General features: G+C 38.4%; 1 protein-coding gene across 7 annotated transcripts in view; it reads right to left on the bottom strand.

Annotated features, from left to right (window-relative positions):
- Nucleotides 1-7,127: 7,127 nt before the first annotated feature.
- The window catches only part of INTS13 (integrator complex subunit 13), a 29,689-nt gene continuing 15,636 nt past the window's right edge, over nucleotides 7,128-21,180 (bottom strand). For 5 of the 7 annotated variants that reach the window (XM_036297385.1, XM_036297383.1, XM_036297382.1 and 2 more), the window contains 8 exons: nucleotides 21,026-21,115; nucleotides 19,543-19,721; nucleotides 18,461-18,631; nucleotides 18,063-18,217; nucleotides 17,542-17,772; nucleotides 15,906-16,045; nucleotides 8,780-8,915; nucleotides 7,128-7,487 (listed from right to left, as the gene is read on the bottom strand). In XM_036297385.1, coding sequence (XP_036153278.1) covers nucleotides 7,448-7,487; nucleotides 8,780-8,915; nucleotides 15,906-16,045; nucleotides 17,542-17,772; nucleotides 18,063-18,217; nucleotides 18,461-18,631; nucleotides 19,543-19,721; nucleotides 21,026-21,115 — 1,142 coding nt within the window. In that variant the 3' untranslated portion in view covers nucleotides 7,128-7,447. The remainder of the gene's footprint in view (nucleotides 7,488-8,779; nucleotides 8,916-15,905; nucleotides 16,046-17,541; nucleotides 17,773-18,062; nucleotides 18,218-18,460; nucleotides 18,632-19,542; nucleotides 19,722-21,025; nucleotides 21,116-21,180) is intronic. The other 2 variants (XM_036297387.1, XM_036297388.1) reach the window with 2 other exon arrangements.

The following is a 21,180-nucleotide window of genomic DNA, read 5'->3' as shown; positions in this document are numbered from 1 at the left end:
CCTCTCCACATACAACACTGATGAGCCTTACAGCAGGAGCTGGCAAAAAGAAAACAGTGCACCACAATCAGAAGCCTTCCTCCTGCCGTCCCAGGCACTGTGCTCCCCGTTATAAAGAAATGCTATGAAGACCAATCCAGTACACAGAGTAGATACAGGAGCTGAAAAAGGAATAAATGGATAACATAGTGGGTTGGTTATTCACCATTTTCAAGAGTGCATGTGTAGGACTGAGCTGTTCCCATGACAAGTCAGGAAAGCCAGACAAAGGTGGACTGGGGGTCCTGGGAGAGGACTGAGGTAGAGTGGAGGAGAAGTGGAGTGGGGAGGCGGCGCATTTCCATATGAAAATCCCAGAAAACAGAAAAGGAGTCTAGTAAGCCGAGCCTGGGTCTCCTACCCAGACCTGATCTTTCCCCATAGCAAGAGGCACGGAGTATTATGAATGACCAGACCTAAGCCATTTGCTCACCCGTGACCAGAGAGAAGGGTGACTGTGATTGGCAAGTACAGCAGCTCATTATGAGGAACAGGAGGGAGATTTTCCCAAAGAGAGATTGCTACAACCAAGAAGAGGGATGCAGAGAAGGTAGACCCCTTGATGTCTAACATAAGGACAGAGATAAAAATGTGAATAAGGCTGCCTCTGGGGAAGGCTTTTTGTTGTTGTTTTGTGCTTGTCTTCACTGTATTACATTAATTCATTCTTTTAAGCGTCCCATATTCATCTCTAGGTGGAGCTGGATGGAGATGACTAAAGGAAGCAACACAAGGCAGACACTGTTAAAATCTATCAGTGGTTTCCCTCTCTTACTCAATTTATTGTTACTATAGAGCAGTAACAATGTTTTGAGATAGTAGGAATTATTATTTTAATTCTCCATTAGTTGATGTGAATAATATAAAACAAAAGGATTCTAAACCTTACACATTGCTCTGAAAATAGATAAAATCTATCTCCCCTTCACAAGAAGTACTAATGAGTTGAGCTCAAATGTTGTTTTGTTTTTAAGCCATTTTCGGTTCAGTAAAGTGATATTCAGTTACCTGAGTGGAACTAACTATACGGAGGCAATGGATACCAGTAAGAAATGCAGGGGAGCAGGCAACACCGGCACCCATTTGCCCCTGAACTGGATCAGAAGAGTTTCAGCAATTCCAAATCTGCTGGTGCTCACGTCTATCTCCGTGAATATGCTGGCTGTGACTACTCTCTGTTCGTGTGAAGAGACCCGAGTTCTTCATGGCATGCCAGACACAGCTGCTGTGATTGGAAAATTAGTCTATTATCCAATTTCACCACATGCCTTCCAAGGGAAAACAAGTCTGTTTCAGGTAAACACCTAAGTATCTCTAACCTATCTGTTCAACATTGTATTCTTATAGATGTTAAAAATAAACAGGGCTTAAATTTCCCAAATTGCTTCCTGTAGATACAGGTGTCTCAGAGCAGTAACCAAAAAAAATGAAAACATTTTTGAAGACTCATAAATAACAATCTACCATGAGGAATGCAGTCTGAGAAGAAAAACAATCCAATATATGAATTTAATAGAATATTGTCAGTCATATTGAGTTGTAGCTAGGTTTTGGTAAACATTTTTTAGTGAAACACTTAGCCAAGTATTTTAATGACTTTAATGATTACTTTGTGATTCCTACTCGAAGTTTATATTTTCCATAACACCTTTATAAGCCCGAAATAAAAGAATGTCTGTTTTTAGGGTTAAAAAAACTGGTTTATGATTAAAACTAATAGAGCTCTTTAACTCTTGGTATCAATGCTCTGCCACAGGGATAGAGTAGACAAATTTAAAACCTCTTCCTGAAGGCAAGTTCAGACTTTATTTCATGTGTCATTGAACAGGTTACACTGGTTCATGATGTCAAACTGCCAAGACAGCAGGAATAGAATTCTCCTGTGAAGACTCTGCAAAGACTGCACTTAGAGGAGATGAGGGAAGAAACTGCCAAATCATAGTGCTAGTATCTGGGGATTTTTGTTTCCAGCAAACACAAACAGCCTCCATCATCTGTATTCTTCATATGCTGGCGAGGAATGAAGTGAGGGGAGCAAGCCTGATTCCTTCTCCAAGTGGATAAGTATCCTTATTAAAAAGTGCCAGGGCAGCTGTGTGTGAATCAAGGGCAGGATTTGAAGAGGTAAAACACTGTATTAGAGAAAGAATGAGGAGCAGAAGACCAAATCAAAGGAGACAAGTAGAGACATTTCACAATGCTGCTAATCAACAGGATCTGAAAACAAAGTTCAGCATGGTAATTTCCTCAAATTGGAAAACAACCTCTCAAAATAAAAACTTGAGAACTAAGTTTTTATCTCTCATACCATTTTATTTTACCATACATGCACTACTTGAAAACAGCCCTTTCTGTTCTCTTTCAAAAGGCAGCATGTATACCTATGCCTTATAAGCATATCTCCGTGTCATTCCTTCTTCACCGATTCCGTCCACACTTTTGGGGACCCCTGGAACTGCTGGGGCAGGACCCCGGCAGCTCAGTAGGGTATACAGAAAGTAAAAAAAAAAAAAAAAAATTATAATATAGTAAAGTAAATGCAATAACAAAACCACATGTAAGACAGAGAGGCAAAAATCAGTACCTTAACTCAGTATGGGGGAGGATGTTGGCAAGATCTTTTTGGATGAGGTTGTGTCGCGATGGGTTTTTAAAGTTGAAGTTAGCCAGCCAGAAAAGGAGAAAGGGCATTATAGGATTTAAAAAGGACCTGTTTAATGGTCACAAAAACATTAAAGGGGCATGGTATGTTTGGGAAGCCACATGAAGTTTAGCCCTACTAAACACAGTGCAAGTTGGGGAACAACAGATGAAGCTGCAGACAGACGTTAGCAGAGCCTAGATTTTGAAAAGCCTTATACATTCCATGGCAGCTACTGCATTTTAAAGTCTTGGGGATGCCCAGCCAGTGTGGCTCAATGGTTGAGCATCAACCTATGAACCAGGAGGTCATGGTTCTATTCTCGGTCAAGGCCGGGTTGTGGGCTCCCCAGTGTGGGGAGCGCCAGGAGGCAGCAGATCAATGATTCTCTCTCATCATTGATGTTTCTATCTCTTTCTCCCTCTCCTTTCCTCTTTGAAATCAATAAAAATAAACAAAGTCTTGGGGATGGAGGGAAGAAATGGAAGCCTTATGAATACATTAAATTTGAATACAGAATTTGCCCAGCCAGCAATATGGCTCAGTGGTTGAGCATCAACCTATGAACCAGGAGGTCAAGGTTTGATTCCCGATCAGGGCACATGGCCAGGCTGCAGGCTCAATCCCCAGTATGGGCATGCAGGAGACAGCCAATGAATGACTCTCTCATCATCGGTGTTTCTATCTCTTTCTCCCTCTCCCTTCCTGTCTGAAATCAATCAAAACATTTTTTTAAAAAGTAGAATTGATTTTACCCTAAAAATAAATCCCATTTTTCTTTTCTTGAAAGATCTATAATTATTTGCATACTTACTTATATTTTATTTTTTGGTAGAGCATGCCTGCTCATTTGAACAGTAAACTTGCGTTATCCAACCCTCAGAGCCTTTCTGCATCTGTGAGTTACTACTTGAGTTTCCATTCAGCAAACCATGCTCTTCTCCACACTGGCCTCATGACTCCAACTCTAAACTGAAGGCCAGTTGTGGGCTGTTACTTAAAGGAGCACTTTTAGTAACTGCAGGGACCACTAACTAGAAGATCCGCTGTTGGGCTAGATCAGCGGTTCTCAACCTGTGGGTCGCGACCCCTTTGGCAGTCGAACGACCCTTTCACAGGGGTCGCCTAAGACCATCCTGCATATCAGATATTTACATGACGATTCATAACAGTAGCAACATTACAGTTATGAAGTAGCAACGAAAATAATTTTATGGTTGGGTCACAACATGAGGAACTGTATTTAAAGGGCCAGAAGGTTGAGAACCACTGGTCTAGATGCAAAAGATGTTAGAGAAGTATAACAAAGCAGAGCAAAAGGAGGATTGAAAGGACAGTAAGGAGGCAAGGAGAGAAAAGACAAAAGGTAAGATGAAGAGAAGGACACGGGGAAGAAAACAGGAAGGAAAGGATAAGAAGGGTCACAGGAAAGGAAAAACAAAGAAACAGGAAAGGTGCAGTAGAACGAAAGATTTATTTGTGTGCCAGGTAACTTCCAGAGTGCCTCATATCAATTAATATTCAAAATCTCTCTCTCAAGGTAAAATGTTCCTGCTTTCTATTTTAAGAAACTGAGGCTTAAATTAGCTAAATAACTCAAAACCATATAACTAATCTAAGTGACAAACTGGATTAAACTTTCTAACTCCAAAACCCACAACTTTTCCACTGAAATCTCTACCTTCCAATTTGAAGTCAGAACACCTGGATTCGGATCAGATACTTCTGTCCCCTTGAACATTTTACTTAGCCACTTTGGGTTTTTTTAATAAATTTTTTTGTTGATTTCAGAGAGGAAGGGAGAGGGAGAGAAAGAAACGTCAATGATGAGAGAGAATCCTTGATCGGCTGTCTCCTGACGCCCACCACTGGAGATTGAGCCCATAATGTGGGCATATGCCCTTGCCCAAAATCGAACCTGTGACCCTTCAGTTCACAGGCTGATGCTCTATCCACTGAGCCAAACAAGCTAGGGCAAGCCATTTTGAATTCATTTTTGCAACTATATATTAGGGATTAGGATAATTGTCCTCCTTTCCCTCCTATTTATTGGAGATGGCAGTGAAATAATGTACGTGACAATACTATATACATTATGAAGGACTACCTAAAAATAAGGGATCACTAATACAGCAATAATCCATGCTGTGTTCTTCTTTTAAATCTTAAGTGTTAGAGCCCAAGGAAGCTCAAAGGAGTTTTCCACCATTGTAGCTGAAATTACTCTTAAATCAGCTGCTGATTTAAGAGTGGTCAAGAGTCTCTCTTTGTGCTGTACACTCTGGCAGACTATTTCCACTTGGATGCTTCTTTGGAGACTATGAGCCATTCAGAAGCAAGATAAGCAACTGTGAGATCTTCCAGTGTTGGCTGTACAATTCCACTAGCCTATGGAATATGAGGTTTCTACATTACTGCCAGAGCTAATTCAAGTTTTTCAACAGCATGCTTCCTCTAAGTTCCTTGCTCAAATTTTAGGATATCAGATTGAAGGTTGGAGATTACTTCAAAAATCTCAAAGACGACGACTTAGACAGTTAAGGAATATCCCAGTCACAACAATGAAGTCATTGAAATGACTTAGTCAACAAAACTAAGCAAGCTATTCCGTTTCATTACCCACCTTTGTGACTCATTGGATCTCTGAAGATGAGGCACCATCGATCCCCAGCTTATTTGCTACCTTAAGACAAATCACTCCTATTCCTGATCCTGACTTTACTCCAAACACACTAAGGTGCATGAAGATTACAAGGCCACTGCATACAGTAGTCTCACAGAATTCATTAAAGGAAATGTCCTTGACAACAACCTTGGATATTCTTGTTTTCCCTGAGGTCACTCCTTCTTTGCTATTAACAGCTACTTCATTCACAGATTTTGACTTTCAGAGAACTTCTACAGTATCAATGTTACTAGAAAAATTGGGCTCTACAGAGTGGGAAATAAATCCCTAATCCACAGAACAAAAATACAAAAGCATCCTGTTGTATCTGACTTCGTCTCAGAATCAATTAGCCAAGCTTAGTATTCACAAAGCTCTCCTTGCCTATCCAAGTACTCTCATTTTCTTGGATTCTCAATCTCTGAGGAAGTAATAGAGAATATAGCCACACCTTCAGAAAGACTATCTTCAATGACAACATTTCTCAGCAAATGGAGTGGCTCTGTTTAAGTCTACCTGAGATTTGCACAGTCATCTAAAAGTCTCTGATACCTTCAGCGTCAGCAAGGGAGACAATAGTAGCCTCCCATTTTCCCTTTGAGTTCACCCCTATGTTCACTGCAGCTTTATTTATAATAGCCAAAATTTGGAAGCAGCCCAAATGCCCATCATTAGATGAGTGGATAAAAAAGCTGTGGTACATTTACACAATGAAATAATACTCAGCTTTTAATAAAGATGGAAATCTTACCTTGTGCATGGATGGATCTGGAGAGTATTATGCTAAGTGAAATAAGCCAGTCAGACACAACTGCCATATGATTTCACTTATATGTGGAATCTAATGAACAAAATAAACTACCAAACAAAATAGAAGCAGACTCACAGATACAGAGAACTAACTCATAGCTGTCAGTGGGAGGGGGTAGAAGGACTGGGTGAAAAAGATAAAGGGATTAAGCAAAAATTTAAAAATAAAATTCATGGTCATAGGCAATAGTATGGTGATTACCAAAGAGAAAGGTAGGTGGGGGGGAGTAGAATAGGGTAAAGGGAATATAAATGGTGACAGAAGGAGATTTGACTTTGGGTGGTGAACATACAATATACAGATGATGTATTATAGAATTGTATACTTGAAACCTGTATTATATTACTAACCAATGTTAACCTAGAAATTCAAATTTAAAAAAAAAACACGTTTTTTTCATAGAAAATAGTAAATCTATATTTAAACAAAGAGTTTTCTCCTCCTCTACTAAACACTCAAGAAAAAATGACAAGCCTAGAATTAGCATTCAACATTTAAATAACATGTTTCTCACAACATGTTATGAGCTTCCAGATGAAGCAGCACAAGAAGACAAGTCACCAAGCATTCACAGTATAACCATGACATTTCTGAGATGAGCAGACCAAGGTTCTATTCAAGTAGAAAACCAAATAACCTAGCGACTTTCCTTTCCACTAAGTCTGTAATCTCCTTTGTGCTTCTCTTTCAATATGAAAAGTCAACGGACAGTAAATTTTTAGCAGAAAAAAAAAGGTAACCTTGTCCAATATGAGAAAATATAAATTTACACGAACTACCTGAAAATTTTGTTTTTAAATGGGCAACATAAAAATAATTTAAAATAAAAAACATTCTTTTTTTGAAAAACACTATATGTTATAGACTAACCAGCAAAATTTTATAAATGTCTCCTAAATTCTGATAAATTTTAATTTCTAAAAGTTGTCAGTCATTAAATAAATATATTTTTCTAAAGGAATACTCCAATATTTTGCATTTCAGACATTTTTAATAGTTTTATTTGGCAAAGAGAAGCCTAAGAATTTTTTAAAAAACATTTCCAGAGGGAAAACCTTTTACCATAAAATAAATTTGTGTGATTTGGGAGGACAAATCTCAAATGTATTTTTTTGACATATGTGCCAATCTTACAATTAATACAAAAAAGATAAAGTTAGTTGAAATATCTTAAAAATGTAAAAACCAGTCCAGGCAACATAACTATACAATCTTGCTGTAAAAGTACTTATATCAAATTCTGCCCAAAATATTTATGCAATATAGTAAATTTAGTTCCTCAAGTCACTCTTCACTGCCGGCTGGCTTTTCCATTTTCTGTTGTCTCCATTCTGAAAAACAGAAGGCAAAAAATGAATAGGTAAAATGAAACATTAACCATCCATATATTTTTTCTCCTTACATACCTTTCATATGAAATTAAACTCATATATTCATCAAGCAGAATATCAGCATCTTAGAAAAGATCGAAGGTTGGGGTTCCTCTAGTTCAGTGGTTCTCAACCTTCCTAATGCCGCGACCCTTTAATACAGTTCCTCATGTTGTGGTGACCCCCAACCATAAAATTATTTTTGTTGCTACTTCATAACTGTAATGTTGCTACTGTTATGAATCGTAATGTAAATATCTGATATGCAGGATGTATTTTCATTGTTACAAATTGAACATAATTAAAGCATAGTGATTAATTATAAAAACAATATGTAATTATATATTCAATATGTGTTTTCCGATGGTCTTAGGCGACCCCTGTGAAAGGGTCGTTCGACCCCCAAAGGGGTCATGACCCACAGGTTGAGAACCGCTGCTCTAGTTGGTCTCACTTCCTCATTTTGCAGAATAGTGAAAATTGAGGCCCAGAGAGATTAAGTGACCTTCCCAGTTTCCTTTCAAAGGCCACTTTTTCTACTATACTTCTGCAAGCAAAAGTAAGGAAAAAAACTTCTGATATTTAGTAAAAGATGTATTTCTTTTTTTTAAATATATATTTTATTGATTTTTTGCAGAGAGGAAGGGAGAGAGATAGAGAGTTAGAAACATCGATTAGCTGTCTCCTGCACATCTCCTACTGGGGATATGCCCGCAACCCAGGTACATGCCCTTGACCGGAATCGAACCTGGGACCTTTCAGTCCGCAGGCCGACGCTCTATCCACTGAGCCAAACCGGTTTCAGCAAAGATGTATTTCTTTTTTCACTAGAGGTTCCTTTGCCACACATTATCGAACGTTCTTCTAAAAAGGAGATTAAAATGATCAAACCTGAGATTTATTCAATTGAAACAAATTTCCTAATATTGTACTACTTAATCAAAAAATATTTTCCTCCATTATTTTATAGTTAGTATTACATATTAAGTTTTCGCTATGATTTTTCCCTTTATGATGTTTATTGAGCAATGAAAAAAATACTCTAAGAAGTAAAAACTTTCAGAGTTACAATCAATATACTAGTAATCATGCCTTTTACAAGTACTAAGAATCAAAGATGTTAATTTTTCCTCTTTATAGTTAATATGTATTGGTTCATAATATTACTAACAAAAATTGCTGAATATAACAAACAAGCAGTATTCATTATATTTTAACTTATTATAAGGCAATTAACAATAAATAATACAAACCCATTTTCTTCTTTAAGATGTTGATATAATTCAGCTCTGTTATTAACAGAGTTCAAACGTCCAGCAAACTCCTGATGTTTTCTGGAATTGGCAGTATTGATCCTATTACTCCACAAGGTTAATAAAGACACTGGTCCTGATGTTATATTGGAAAGAAGAGGAAAAGGAAGGATAGTTCATTACTTTGAAATTTATAAATTTAAACAATTTACCTTTAAATCTATTGTTTTATACAATTAAAGCAATATCATCTTCACCTTATTCAAAAATGTATGTGTTTAGGGGGTCCCAAGATCACCTACTAGTTTGGTGATTTGCTGGATGGTCTCAAATGACTAAACATAAAGTTAAAGCCACAGCGAAGAATCATTAGAGCAACATAGCAAGGATATGTAGCAGATCAGGAAAGCAAAAGTGAGAGGAATCTATTTGTAGGCTTTCTCTGTGCTCTCTCCCTCCAATGAGGGTTCACACCAAGTGCCTACTCCCACCAGCAGCAAAAATACAGCCACGTGTGTACAATACTATTGACAGAAAAGCCCATTTAGGACTTAGAGTCGAAGGTTTTTATTGGCTGCTGAGCACAGCATCGGTGACAGGAGCCTCTCCTGCCTCTGCAGCAGCGCTAAGGATGTCCGACTGTGGGTTTAGGCCCGCTCCCCACAGCTGGACATCCCCAAGGGCTCCCGGACTGCGAGAGGGCATAGGCCGGGCTGAGGGACCCCCACAAGTGCATGAGTTTTGTGCACCGGGCCTCTAGTAAATAAATAAAAGCCAAATTCCCAGATGCCAGCCAAGGGCCAAATCTGCAAGCAGGCTCTTCTAATGTTAATAGCCTCTGGCTTGCTACGTTAACTCTTTTCTGCACAATATGAAATGGCAACAGACTAGAATAGCTAAAACTATTGAAAAGTAGAAAAAAGTTAGTAAGACTCACCACCTGATTTTAAGACTTGTAGTAAGGATAGTATTGTAGTGCCAAGGACAGACACAAAGATCAATGGAACATAAAAGAAAACCCAGAAATAGATTCCCACATATAAAATCAACTGATTTCAGATAAAAGTACAAAGGCAATGCAATGAAGAGGGGATAGGCTTTTCAACAAATGCTGCTGGAGCAATTAAGATGTTAGTGTAAAAATATGAACACTGACCCATACTTTGCAACTTATTTTTTAAGAAACTCAAAATGGAGTTTAGAGTATTATTTTTATTTTTTAAAATATATTTTTATTGATTTCTGAGAGGAAGGGAGAGGGAGAAAGAGACAGAAATATCAATGATGAGAGAAAATCATTGATTAGCTGCCTCCTGCACGAGCCCACACTGGGGATCAAGCCTGCAACCCAGGCATGTGCCCTGACCGGGAATTGAATGGTGACCTCCTGATTCATAGGTCAATGCTCAACCACTGAGCTACTCCAGCTGGGCACAAATATTATTTTAATGTATTCTTTTAGAAGTTCTTTAATTTTAGGTTTTACATTTAAAACTTAAAACTGCCCGGCTGGCGTGGCTTAGTGATTGAGCGTCAACCTATGAGCTAGGAGGTCATGATTCAATTCCTGGTCAGGGCACATGTAGAGCATGCAGGAGACAGACGATTGATGATTCTCTCTCATCATTGATGTTTCTATCTCTCTCTCCCTCTTCCTTCCTCTCTAAAATCAATAAAAATGTATTTAAAGAAAATATTTGTGATGAGTAATGCACATATTTTTATATATAATACAAAAAGTATAATCATAAAGAGACAAATTGGTATCTTAGACTTCATCAAAATTAAAAACTTGTGCTCTGCAAAATCATTCTTAGGAGGAAGACAAGCCACAGACTAGGAGAAAATATCTGCAAACCATATATCCAACAAATGATTTGTATCCAGAATAAATTTTAAAAGTTCTCAAAACTCAACAACAAAAAAACCCCAGCTAAATTAAAAATGATCAAAATATTTGAATGAATTCTTCATCAAAACATATAAGCAGGAGAAACCAAGATGGCGGCATAAGTAAACACCAGAAATTGCTGCCTCGCACAACCACTTCAAAAATACAACTAAAAGACGGAATGGACATCATCCAGAACCACAGGAAGGCTGGCTGAGTGGAAATTCTACAACTAGAAGGAAAGAGAAAAGCATACCAAGACTCAGAGGAGGTGCGGTGAGGAAGTAAAATACAAAAGTGCAGAGGTGCATGAGGAACGGGCTGGCGGCTGAGGACACGATTGTCTCTTTCAATCGGGAGGGAGTCTCAAGCTCTGAGCTCCAGTTCCGGGCGAGTCTCTGGGGACCCAGATTCATACGGGGAGAAACTGGACTGTCTGGCATCAGTAGGAATTCGAGGGCAGCTTTCTCTGGGAGGCGCTCGCAGTGATTGCCCGCGCCTCTGAGGACAGGACTGAGAGCAGCCATACTGCTCGATCCGCCCACCATGTTGATCCCCTGGGACCCCGCCCCGCCCAAGCCGTGCACGGAGGCTTTTGCATATGAAAGGCCCGCCCTTTGTAATCTGAAAATTACTTAACAAACTGCAGCTGCCCCAAGGCCCCAGGGCAACTTGCATTGCTTTACAGCTGGCTTCTGCTGGGTAGTCTCAGGCAGAGGCTAGATTAGCACCTCCTTAGATCCAAGAGCCAGTGTACCCAGTGGTCAGAGTGGGACCATCCAATTACAACTCCTCAGATCCAAAAGGGACATACTCAGAGGGCAGACTCAGTGAGCATCAAAGCCCCACTGAAGCAAGTCTTGCCCCAGAAGGGTGTCTTCAGCACAGAAGTTCTCCCACTGCAGACACAGCTGATTCTCACAGCCAATTGGCCTGGAGGTCAATTCCTCCCAGTCTTACCTACAATAATCAAGGCTTAACTACAACAAGACTGTGCACAAAGCCCACAAGGGGGTGCACCAAGAGTGTCTACCTCAGGTAATTGGGGAGGCTGAGCCACTGGGCCCTAAAGGACACTTAGCACAGAAAGCCACTCTATCAACACAGCGAAGCATAAAAAAATGCAGAGACAAAGACAGAGGACACAAATGACAGAAATGGAGGAAAGCAAACTACTGGATATAGAGTTCAAAACCACAGTTATAAGGTTTTTCAAGAATTTTCTAGAAACCACTGATAAATTCAGTGAGACCCTTGAGGTATGAAAAAAGGACCAACTAGAAATTAAGCATACACTGAGTGAAATAAAGAATATTATACGGCGTTCCAACAGCAGACTAGAGGATCGCAAGTATCAAGTCAAATATTTGAAATACGAAGAAGCAAAAAACACCCAACCGGAAAAACAAAAAGAAAAAAGAATCCAAAAATACGAAGATAGTGAAAGCTATGACGCACACTGACCACTAGGGGGCAGACGCTCAACGCAGGAGCTGCCCCCTGGTGGTCAGTGTGCTCCTAAGGGGAAGCACCGTTCAGCCAGAAGCCAGGCTCACGGCTGGCGAGCACAGTGGCGGTGGCAGGAGCCTTTCCCGCCTGCATGGTAGTGCTAAGGATGTCCCGGGGAGCAGGCCTAAGCCATCAGTCGGACATCCTCCGAGGGCTCTCGAACTGCGAGAGCGTGCAGGCTGGTCTGAGGGACCCTCCGAGTGCACAAATTTCGTGCACCAAGCCTTTAATATAAAATAAAACCATAGTGAAATACTACTACATACCTATTATAAGAATAAAAAAAAAAAGAAAAGAAAAGTTTATTAGGTAAAGTTAAGAGAACAACAACATATAAAGGAGGTAATACAATCCATAATACCACTGCTCTAACAACTATAAATATTTCAGTCTTTTTTCAATGCCAAGCTACACCAATAAGATTGCATTTTAGTTTTTCTGTTACTGCATCATACAAAGAAAGCTGAATAGATTTTCTCCAAATCTATCTAGAGTTCATGTTTGAAACAGCCCAACCTTACATGAAGAATATACAGCAGACACAATATTCACTTTGGGAAGTCCTAGGAGGTTATTTTCCAAAGCAGATGAATCTGAGGTGTATTAAAAGGCCCATATAAGTTGCCAATAAGAAGAGACATTCGACTTAGGTTGTAAAATACAATGCAAGAAAAAACAAGTTTCAAATACCAGCCATGAAGAGAAAGTCATAAGGGCAGATAATGATTTGCAATCAAGTTGCTTCTCATATGGGTCCCTGTAATATTTTCAGGGTGAAAGATATCAGGGATCTATTTAATTTAATTAGTGCACGAATTTGTGCACCAGTGGGGTCCCTTGGCCAGCCCTATGGGATCGGGCCAAAACCAGGTCTCCGACATCCCCTGAGGATCCCAGGTTGAGGGCGCCGGCCAGGCCAAGGGACCCCACCAGTGTCAATATACAGAGTATAGCAAAAGTAGGTTTACAGTCGTTTGTATGGAAAATCCTATATAATAAAAGGAAAATATGCAAATAGACCGAACAGCAGAACAACCGAACAACCAATCAAAGCGTAATATGTTAATGATATACTAAGGCTGCTCAACTGCTCACTATGACATGCACTGACCACCAGGGGGCAGACAGTCAACTGGTCGACCAGTCGCTATGACATGCACTGACCACTGGGGGCAGATTCTGCGACTGGGGTCCAGCTAATCAGGACTGAGCGAGATGGGCCGGACATGCCCTGGAGCCCTCCGGTGGTCCTTCCCCGGCCTGGCCTGCACCCTCTTGCAATCTGGGACCCCTCGCGGGACGTTGGAGAGCCAGTTTCAGCTCAATCCCGCAGGCCAGTCCCCTCGGGAGGGCACCAGATGAGGGCTCATGGTTGGCGAGTGCTGCTGCCACAGCGCGAGCATCTCCCAATCATGACTGGGCGTGAGCCTGCAGCAGGAACCGTGGGGCTGGGATGAGTGGGAGTGGCAGGGAGGAGCTGCAGACGGCGTTAGACTGCGGGTTTCAGCCTGATCCCTGCATGCCACCCAGAGGGACCCCACCTGTGCATGAATTCGTGCACCAGGCCTCTAGTAATATAATAATTAATAAATGATAATACAAGAATAAATTGTTTTGTGTACTCACAGCTGTAAACCTACTTTCGCTCCTGTACCTTAGCAAGAGGAAAGAGTGGGCATTTGTGGTAGTAGTTATTCTTGGGCTACATAAATTTCACCCAATGGACACATAATCATTTAATCATTTTTCTTACTAATATGTGTTTTGGTTGTTTGCAACTTTTTGCCACTATAAATAATTTTGAGTTCTATATTCCAAGCAATGTTGAAGCATTGTTTAGATTAAACCTATTCTCATCCTAATCAATAGTGGCATATTTTGGCATATGAGGAGTAGAATAATTTATCAATACATTTATTCATTTTCCAGGCATCCTGGCAAATGCCTGAGAGGGAAATATAAGATCACCCTTATCTCTGATTTCAAAGAAATCAGTGAATTGGAGAATATTAGCATGTAGAACAATATGCACACTACAGCAGAAGTATATAAAAAACAAGCAAGCCTACCTTCTCCCTAAAATAAGCTGCCAATAATTGTAATCTGGCCAGCCCTGAGGTCTTATCACCTTTGGTGGGGCATAATGGCAAGAAATCAGTCCTTTGTCATACTATTTCCCATTTATCCTAAAAAGACTAAACCCAGTTTCCTTCAAGATAACTAAGGCCTACAATGATTTCAGAAGCTCCCAAACCCAAGTCATATTTTTAATGCTTAGAATTCTTGAAGAAGAAATTAAGTATAAAGAGAGAAAAGGCCTTATAATAAAAATATTATTTATAATAGTTTTACTAATAATTATTCATACCACATTTTATCAATATACTAGAGGCCCGGGGCATGAGATTCGTGCACTTGTGGGGGGAGGAGGGAAGTGGCGAGAAGGTCCCTCAGCCCAGCCTGCACCCCCTCGTGGATGTCCCACTGACGGCTTAGGCCCACTCCCTGCAGCTGGCAGTCGGACATCCTTAGTGCTGCTGCGGAGGTGGGAGAGGCTCCTGCCACCGCCACTGTGCTCGCCAGCCAAGAGCCCGCCCGGCTTTTGGCTGAGCAGCGCTCTCCCTGTGGGAGCTCACTGACCACCGGGGGCATCTCCTGCATTGAGTGTCTGCCCCCAGTGGTCAGTGCATGTCATAGCGACCAGTCATTCTGCCGTTTGGTCTATTTGCATATTAGCCTTTTATCATATAGGACTAGAGGCCTGGTGCACGAAATTCATGCACGGGTAGGGTCCCTAGGCCTGGCCGGTGATGAGGACCAATCAGGGCCTTCTGGCTGCCGGCTGGGGCCTCCCTTCCCCAGCTGCCGGCTGCCAGCCGTGGACTTCCTTCATTCCATACTGTCCCCGGTGGGCAGCACATGTCATAGCGAGCAGTCGGTCTCCCAGTCAAACTCCCGTGGGGGCAATTTGCATATTAGGCTTTTATATAGATAGATGGGTGATATTAGATGTTTCCCTAAATTCAGTAAGGGTTTAAGAAAAAGAATTTGTCTTAATTAACCTAGCACTTAGTATAGTGTCAGGAACATAAACAGATTCAAGTTTAGATAATTAAAATTTCTTAAAACACAAACTTTTAAGTACTTATTTTCCAGAGGCTTCATTAATGAAGGTATGGCACTACTTTTTTTTTTTAATACTGACAAATATATCTGCTGCCTATCTTCAAGGCTGTAAACAAAGAATCCCCTAAACAACAGGAACAGTTAGTAGCTCTTCCTGATATACACAACAATCTATCTATATATATAAAAGCCTAAGTGACCAAACGACCAAATGGCTGGTCAACTGGTTGCTATGATGTGCACTGACCACCAAGGGGGCAGACACTGAATGCAGAAGCTGCCCCCTGGTGGTCAGTGCGCTCCCACAGTGGGAGCACCGCTCAGATGACTGATGGGCACCAGATGCAGGGCTCATGGCTAGCTGCTGCAGCCTGGAGACCACAGCAGAGCGGCACCAAGCCTACCGAGCTGCGGTGGCAGCAGAGAGAGGGACCGGGATGAGCAGGAGCGGCAGGTGGCATTGGACTGCCAGTTTCGGCCCAATTCCCACAGGCTACGCCAACGGACCCCACAGGTGCACGAGGGCCTCTAGTATTAAATAACACTGCACAAAACAGAACTAAACTTTTTACAAACATAGCTATCACAGTTCTACCTTACCTTTTGATTTTTCTACTGGTGGAGTTTCATCCATCTCAACAAGGGGCTTTTTGTTTGGAGGTTCTGGGGAATCAGGTGAATCTTTTATAATTTCAGCTTCAGCCAATTCTTCTTTTCCACGTTCTAAGATGCCTTTTAATCTTTTAGAGGGACAAATAATAAAATTTAAAGTTTAAATATTTAGAAATCGAAATGGTTCAATAATTAAACTAGACTTTGCATATCAGTCTCAATAAAAGATAGCTGCTCTTACAAAGTAAACCTAGACACTAATCAGAAGCTAAATGCCAATCTAAAATCAGATAAGAGAACTTAATGAATTAAACACAAGTATCCCCTTTTCTTCATCATAATAGTGTAATAATTCAGTAATGTAGTTTGCTGCAAAATATGAAGAAAATGGAGAAAAATTTAAGAAGCTAACATCAAAAAGAAAAGTGATATTTGGAAGAAATATCACAATTTAATATTTAAAGATATAGGCCAAATACTACTTCAAATTATAAAGAATAAGTAATTTACTATTATTTGTTCCCTAGTTTATGTACTGTGGCTATGTATTTACATTCCACAAGTTAGAAACTTAATTCCAAGCTTATTCTGAATTTTCCAAGGGAACAAAAACACTTTCAAAATATACAGACTTCTACTTGAATAACACGGGGGTCTGAATGAGAATACCTTCCCCCCACTCTTCTTTTTCTACCCTCCCCTTCTTAAAGCGAGCCAATTCCGTTTCAGAAGTTTGGTGGCTCTAAGAAGTGAACTTCTAAGGTCAAGAGAATAAAAATGTTCTACACTCTACTTATTTTTGGATGAAATAATATAATTTCTAGAATTAGCTTCAAAATATTCCATGTGGAGTTGGACAGTGGTGGTGGTGAGAGTGGATGTGAAATGTGCCATTAACTGATAATCGTTCAAAGTAGATGATGGGTAAATGTGTATTCCACAGTAGAATAAATCTTTGAAGTTTTTCATAATAAGTTCTGATTTGTTTTAAGGGACATACCACATTGTCATTATAATATTTACCTGGTTCTTTGCCTGATTTCTGGCAAGAAGTTAGAAGACAAAGCCAGTTAATATGTTATGATACTTATATTTATAAATCACAAGCTAAGGAAAAAGATGTACTATTGAGGAAGGTTTTCAGAATTAGGACTATGCTCTTTCACTGTGCTATCAAGGGCATCTTTGCCTATTTTTATAACAGCATCATCCATATTTTGTTGTCATCACTAACTTACTTGCCTATCTCTAGCGCAACATTTTATGTACTTCCAAGGCAGTAATCTTATGCTAAATGCCTGGCATAACACAAGTATTCAATAATATTTACTGACAAAGAAATAAAACTATGTCTTTGATATTCATAAAACATAAATACTGACACCAAAATGTCCTAAATTATAATTTTCACGTTAATTAGATAAAAATTAAACACTATCTTTGCCCCCAATCATAAAATAAAATCATTAAGTCTAAGATCTTTTTGATTTTAAGAATGACAAAATCTTAGTTATAAATGAAATAAATACACATTAAATGAACTTCTATTAAATGAGGGTTGATCTAAATGCAGAATGTGATATGCCAAAAGGCACCATGGTGCTATATCAATATCAACAATCACCTCTCTAAATCTTGCCAAGTCTTCTCCAGTTCATAATCTTTTACTGCTTTCTCTGACTTGTCCTCTTTGTCCTCCCTCTTTCTTCCTCGTTTCTTTCGTTCTTCTTCTTCTGGGGGTTTGCTCCTACAGGCCATCAGACATTCCAAGACCCTTTGATGTTTCTCCGAGTTATTGATATGGGCTCTCACAAGGGTTTCTAATTCATTCCACATGATACGGTATTGTTCATCTCTGAAGTAAAGATTTAAAATAACAATCTTAGAAATACTCTTTAAATAATATTAAAATGTCACTTTCTACTGGTAAAGTAAAAGAAAACCATTAAACATGGACTTATTTTCTCTTCGTAAAACGTAAGGGTACAATTTTCAGTTATAATGTATCCAATTCTGCTATTCTATAGCATTTCACCTCAATTATATGTTTATATACACATCCATAAACATAATTTACATATGGAATAAGTTAACTTAAAATATACTATGTATCAAGTCAATATGATATATAAAGAAAAAAATTACCTTTTAGGGCCTTTTCCTCTTGTACCCACTGTGGAAATAGGTAGAGGATCATTTTTTCTTTCCATATCAACTAAGTTGTATATTGTTTTTTGACAGTTTAACACATCTTCTTCTGTCAAAGATTCTTTCACAATAACACTGGCTAATGGAACTACCTGTCACATTTAAAAAAACAAACCAAGAAAATCTGTCTTGAAAAACAAATATCAAAGCATGTAGGCAGAACTTCAATTGATTTTAAACATCACTGTGGCGAGATCATATATAACTTTCACTTCAATTTTCTGTTACTATTTAACTGTAGTAAACTCAGATATTTTATTCTTTGCTTCAGAAATGGTCTCTGAAAAGAATATATAAATAATCTAGAAGAGCAGTTGAAAATATTTAACACTTACCGCTTGCATGTTAAAAATGGTGGTTTGAGAAATAATCATAGGCCAGTAACGGGTGTGTTTTTCTAACTGATCTTTTGCTCGCTCCAAAGGGATCTCAAGACTTCCATCGATTTTATATCTGGGGTCTAGAAAAGGAGTTAATCTGTTTTCCCTCATAAATTCACCAAAATCCTAATGATAACCAAATAAGATAAAATTAGAAACTATTTTCTAATGTTTCAGTATGGATTACATGTAACAGTCTGTTTCCCTGATGTCTTCTGTCCTGTGATATGCAACAAAGCATTTTCTCCTACAGCTCCCCCTACCACCCACTTTTCTTCACTTCTATAATTTAACTCTTTTGTATCATATACAGAAAAAAGAATTAGTGAATCACTCTTTGAATGATGGAATTATAAGTAATTTATAGTCTTTCTTTTAAATATATCTATATCTCTAAATTTTCTACAATAAATATTTATTAGTTTCCTCCTTATTAAAAAAATTTAAATAATAAAGAAAAAGCCTAATCAAAAACAATTACTTACAGTATATAACACTTTGGCTTACAAAGTATGCACTCATACACATCAATCACATTTAATTTTCACAACCACCTCAAAAAAAAAGACAGCAATAAAATACCGAATATAAATTAGGAGAGGAGGAGTGAAAAATTAAAAGCAGAACAATGGAATTTCTACCAAAAATAGAAACAAATTTTTTTATAGGCATCCTTAAATAACACAAAGATTTAGTGTTATTTCAAATTAGCAGCAATCTACTGAAATGTTTTGTTTGCCATTTAAGTTACTAGAAATAAAGTTCCACTTAAAATATTAGCTCAAGTCAATTTCTATTCTTTTCTATAATTCCAGTACGTCAATGTTATTCAGATACTTCTAAGTATACACTGAATACATAAGGAAGACTACAGATTGATAAACAGCTCTTTCAAGCAAATACTGTTAATTAAAATAAATAATCAACTTCCCAAACTCCTTTTCGTCACAGAACTTAGCATATAATAGGCATTCAATAACTACTTGCTAAATGAGAATACACTCAAATCATAAAATTTATAGATATTAGAGTCTTACTGTGATCCGGTAGTCTGTAACTCTTCCTCCACATCCTTCACTAATTGAAGGCGGATCTTCTAGAATGGATCGAGAACTACTCAGGACGTGCAAAAATATCTCTCCTCCATGGCTACTAAGCATATGACTGATGACTTTGGAACCTGACTTTCGTGGTTGTTCCAATAAAACAGAACGACCTGTCAAAAGTAATGAAATTCAAACGGGCTCTTATTTTTTCCCCTAAGGTTTATGTCTAGATTTTTTCATTTTATTTATTAACCCTCATATTTTAACCAGCACTGCTAATTTAGTTTTTCTGTGTTTCAAGTCCAAAAAGTCTGAATTCTAGCCTCAGCTTTCTCTTAGTCACTCCAAGCTTACATAGCTATACAGGTGGTTTTCCAACATAAATATAGTGGTCTCTAATATAATGTTTGGTTATATTCTTCATTCAATTACAAGTTCATATGAAATTTTTCTCTTGGACATCAAGAAGAAAAGTGAGACAAGTGTTGGATAACCCTCAAGTTGTCAAAGCTATAAAACATTTGGAGGAGAAAATGAAGTCTAAATTCACTTCCACAATACCTACTTATCAGCATTATTATTGTAACTACTTTCTATTTCACATGACCAAATGTTATTTAATCTGGACTTTACATAGTCTGATAATCAAATTGTGCTTAATATAACTATGAAATTAATCTTATGATAAAGGCTGGCCAACTCATCTTATCAGTGATTCAAAAACTGAGTTGATCATAAGACTCTATTAAGAGAAGCTATTAGAGTTTAGATTTAGTAAATGAAATCCAGTAATTTGGTTTTCTAAAGAATTTTTTCAGGCCCTGGCTGGGTAGCTCAGTTAGAGTGTTGCTCTGATATGCCAAGGTTGCAGGTTTGATCCCCGGTCAGGGAACATACAACAATCAACCAATGAATGCATAAGTGAGTAGAACAACAAATTGATGTCTCTCTCTTTCTCTCTCCCTCTCTCTTTTTCTCCATTCCTCTCTCTCTAAAATCAATAAATAAAAATTTTGAAAATATATTTTTTTCACACAAGGAAACCAGAGATTTAAGGCCATGTGTGTAAGAATAACATAGTATAATATTTAAAATGTTTATGGTAAAGGTATAGTGTTCAAAGAAAAATAAGTCCATATACACTGTATAATTTAACATTCAATAGGCCAAGATAATGGTCTGTACTATATACTATCTTAAAAACAAAACATGCAGACTTTAATGGTAAAATTTTAAATTAAAAATACCAAAAAAATATATAAATAAAACTTACTTGGATACAATAGCCTGAAAGACATAAAGTCATCTTAATTTTAAACATTAGTAAACTAGTTAAGGGTATTTATAATTATATAACTTTAAAGCAGTTCTGGGAAATAAAACGGTTAAACTATGATGAAAAAAATGGCTTTTCCAGAGTTCATGACTTCCCTTGTAATAATCTCAGTCAAAACAATTAAATGATGAAAGTTACCATTTAGAAGAAAATTAGTAAGGCAGGAAGAAGGTCTACTATTTACATCTACAGGTGAAATTCGATAAGCGCCAGTGCAATAGTGTAATTCTGAAATAGAAGAAAATACTGATTTCAAATATAAACGAATATTTCCACAAAAGAGAAAAAAACAC

The sequence above is a fragment of the Myotis myotis genome, unplaced genomic scaffold, assembly GCF_014108235.1.
Source record: "Myotis myotis isolate mMyoMyo1 unplaced genomic scaffold, mMyoMyo1.p scaffold_m19_p_3, whole genome shotgun sequence".
NCBI classification, from domain to species: Eukaryota; Metazoa; Chordata; class Mammalia; order Chiroptera; family Vespertilionidae; genus Myotis; species Myotis myotis.
This window is presented reverse-complemented; position numbering and strand designations above follow the sequence as displayed.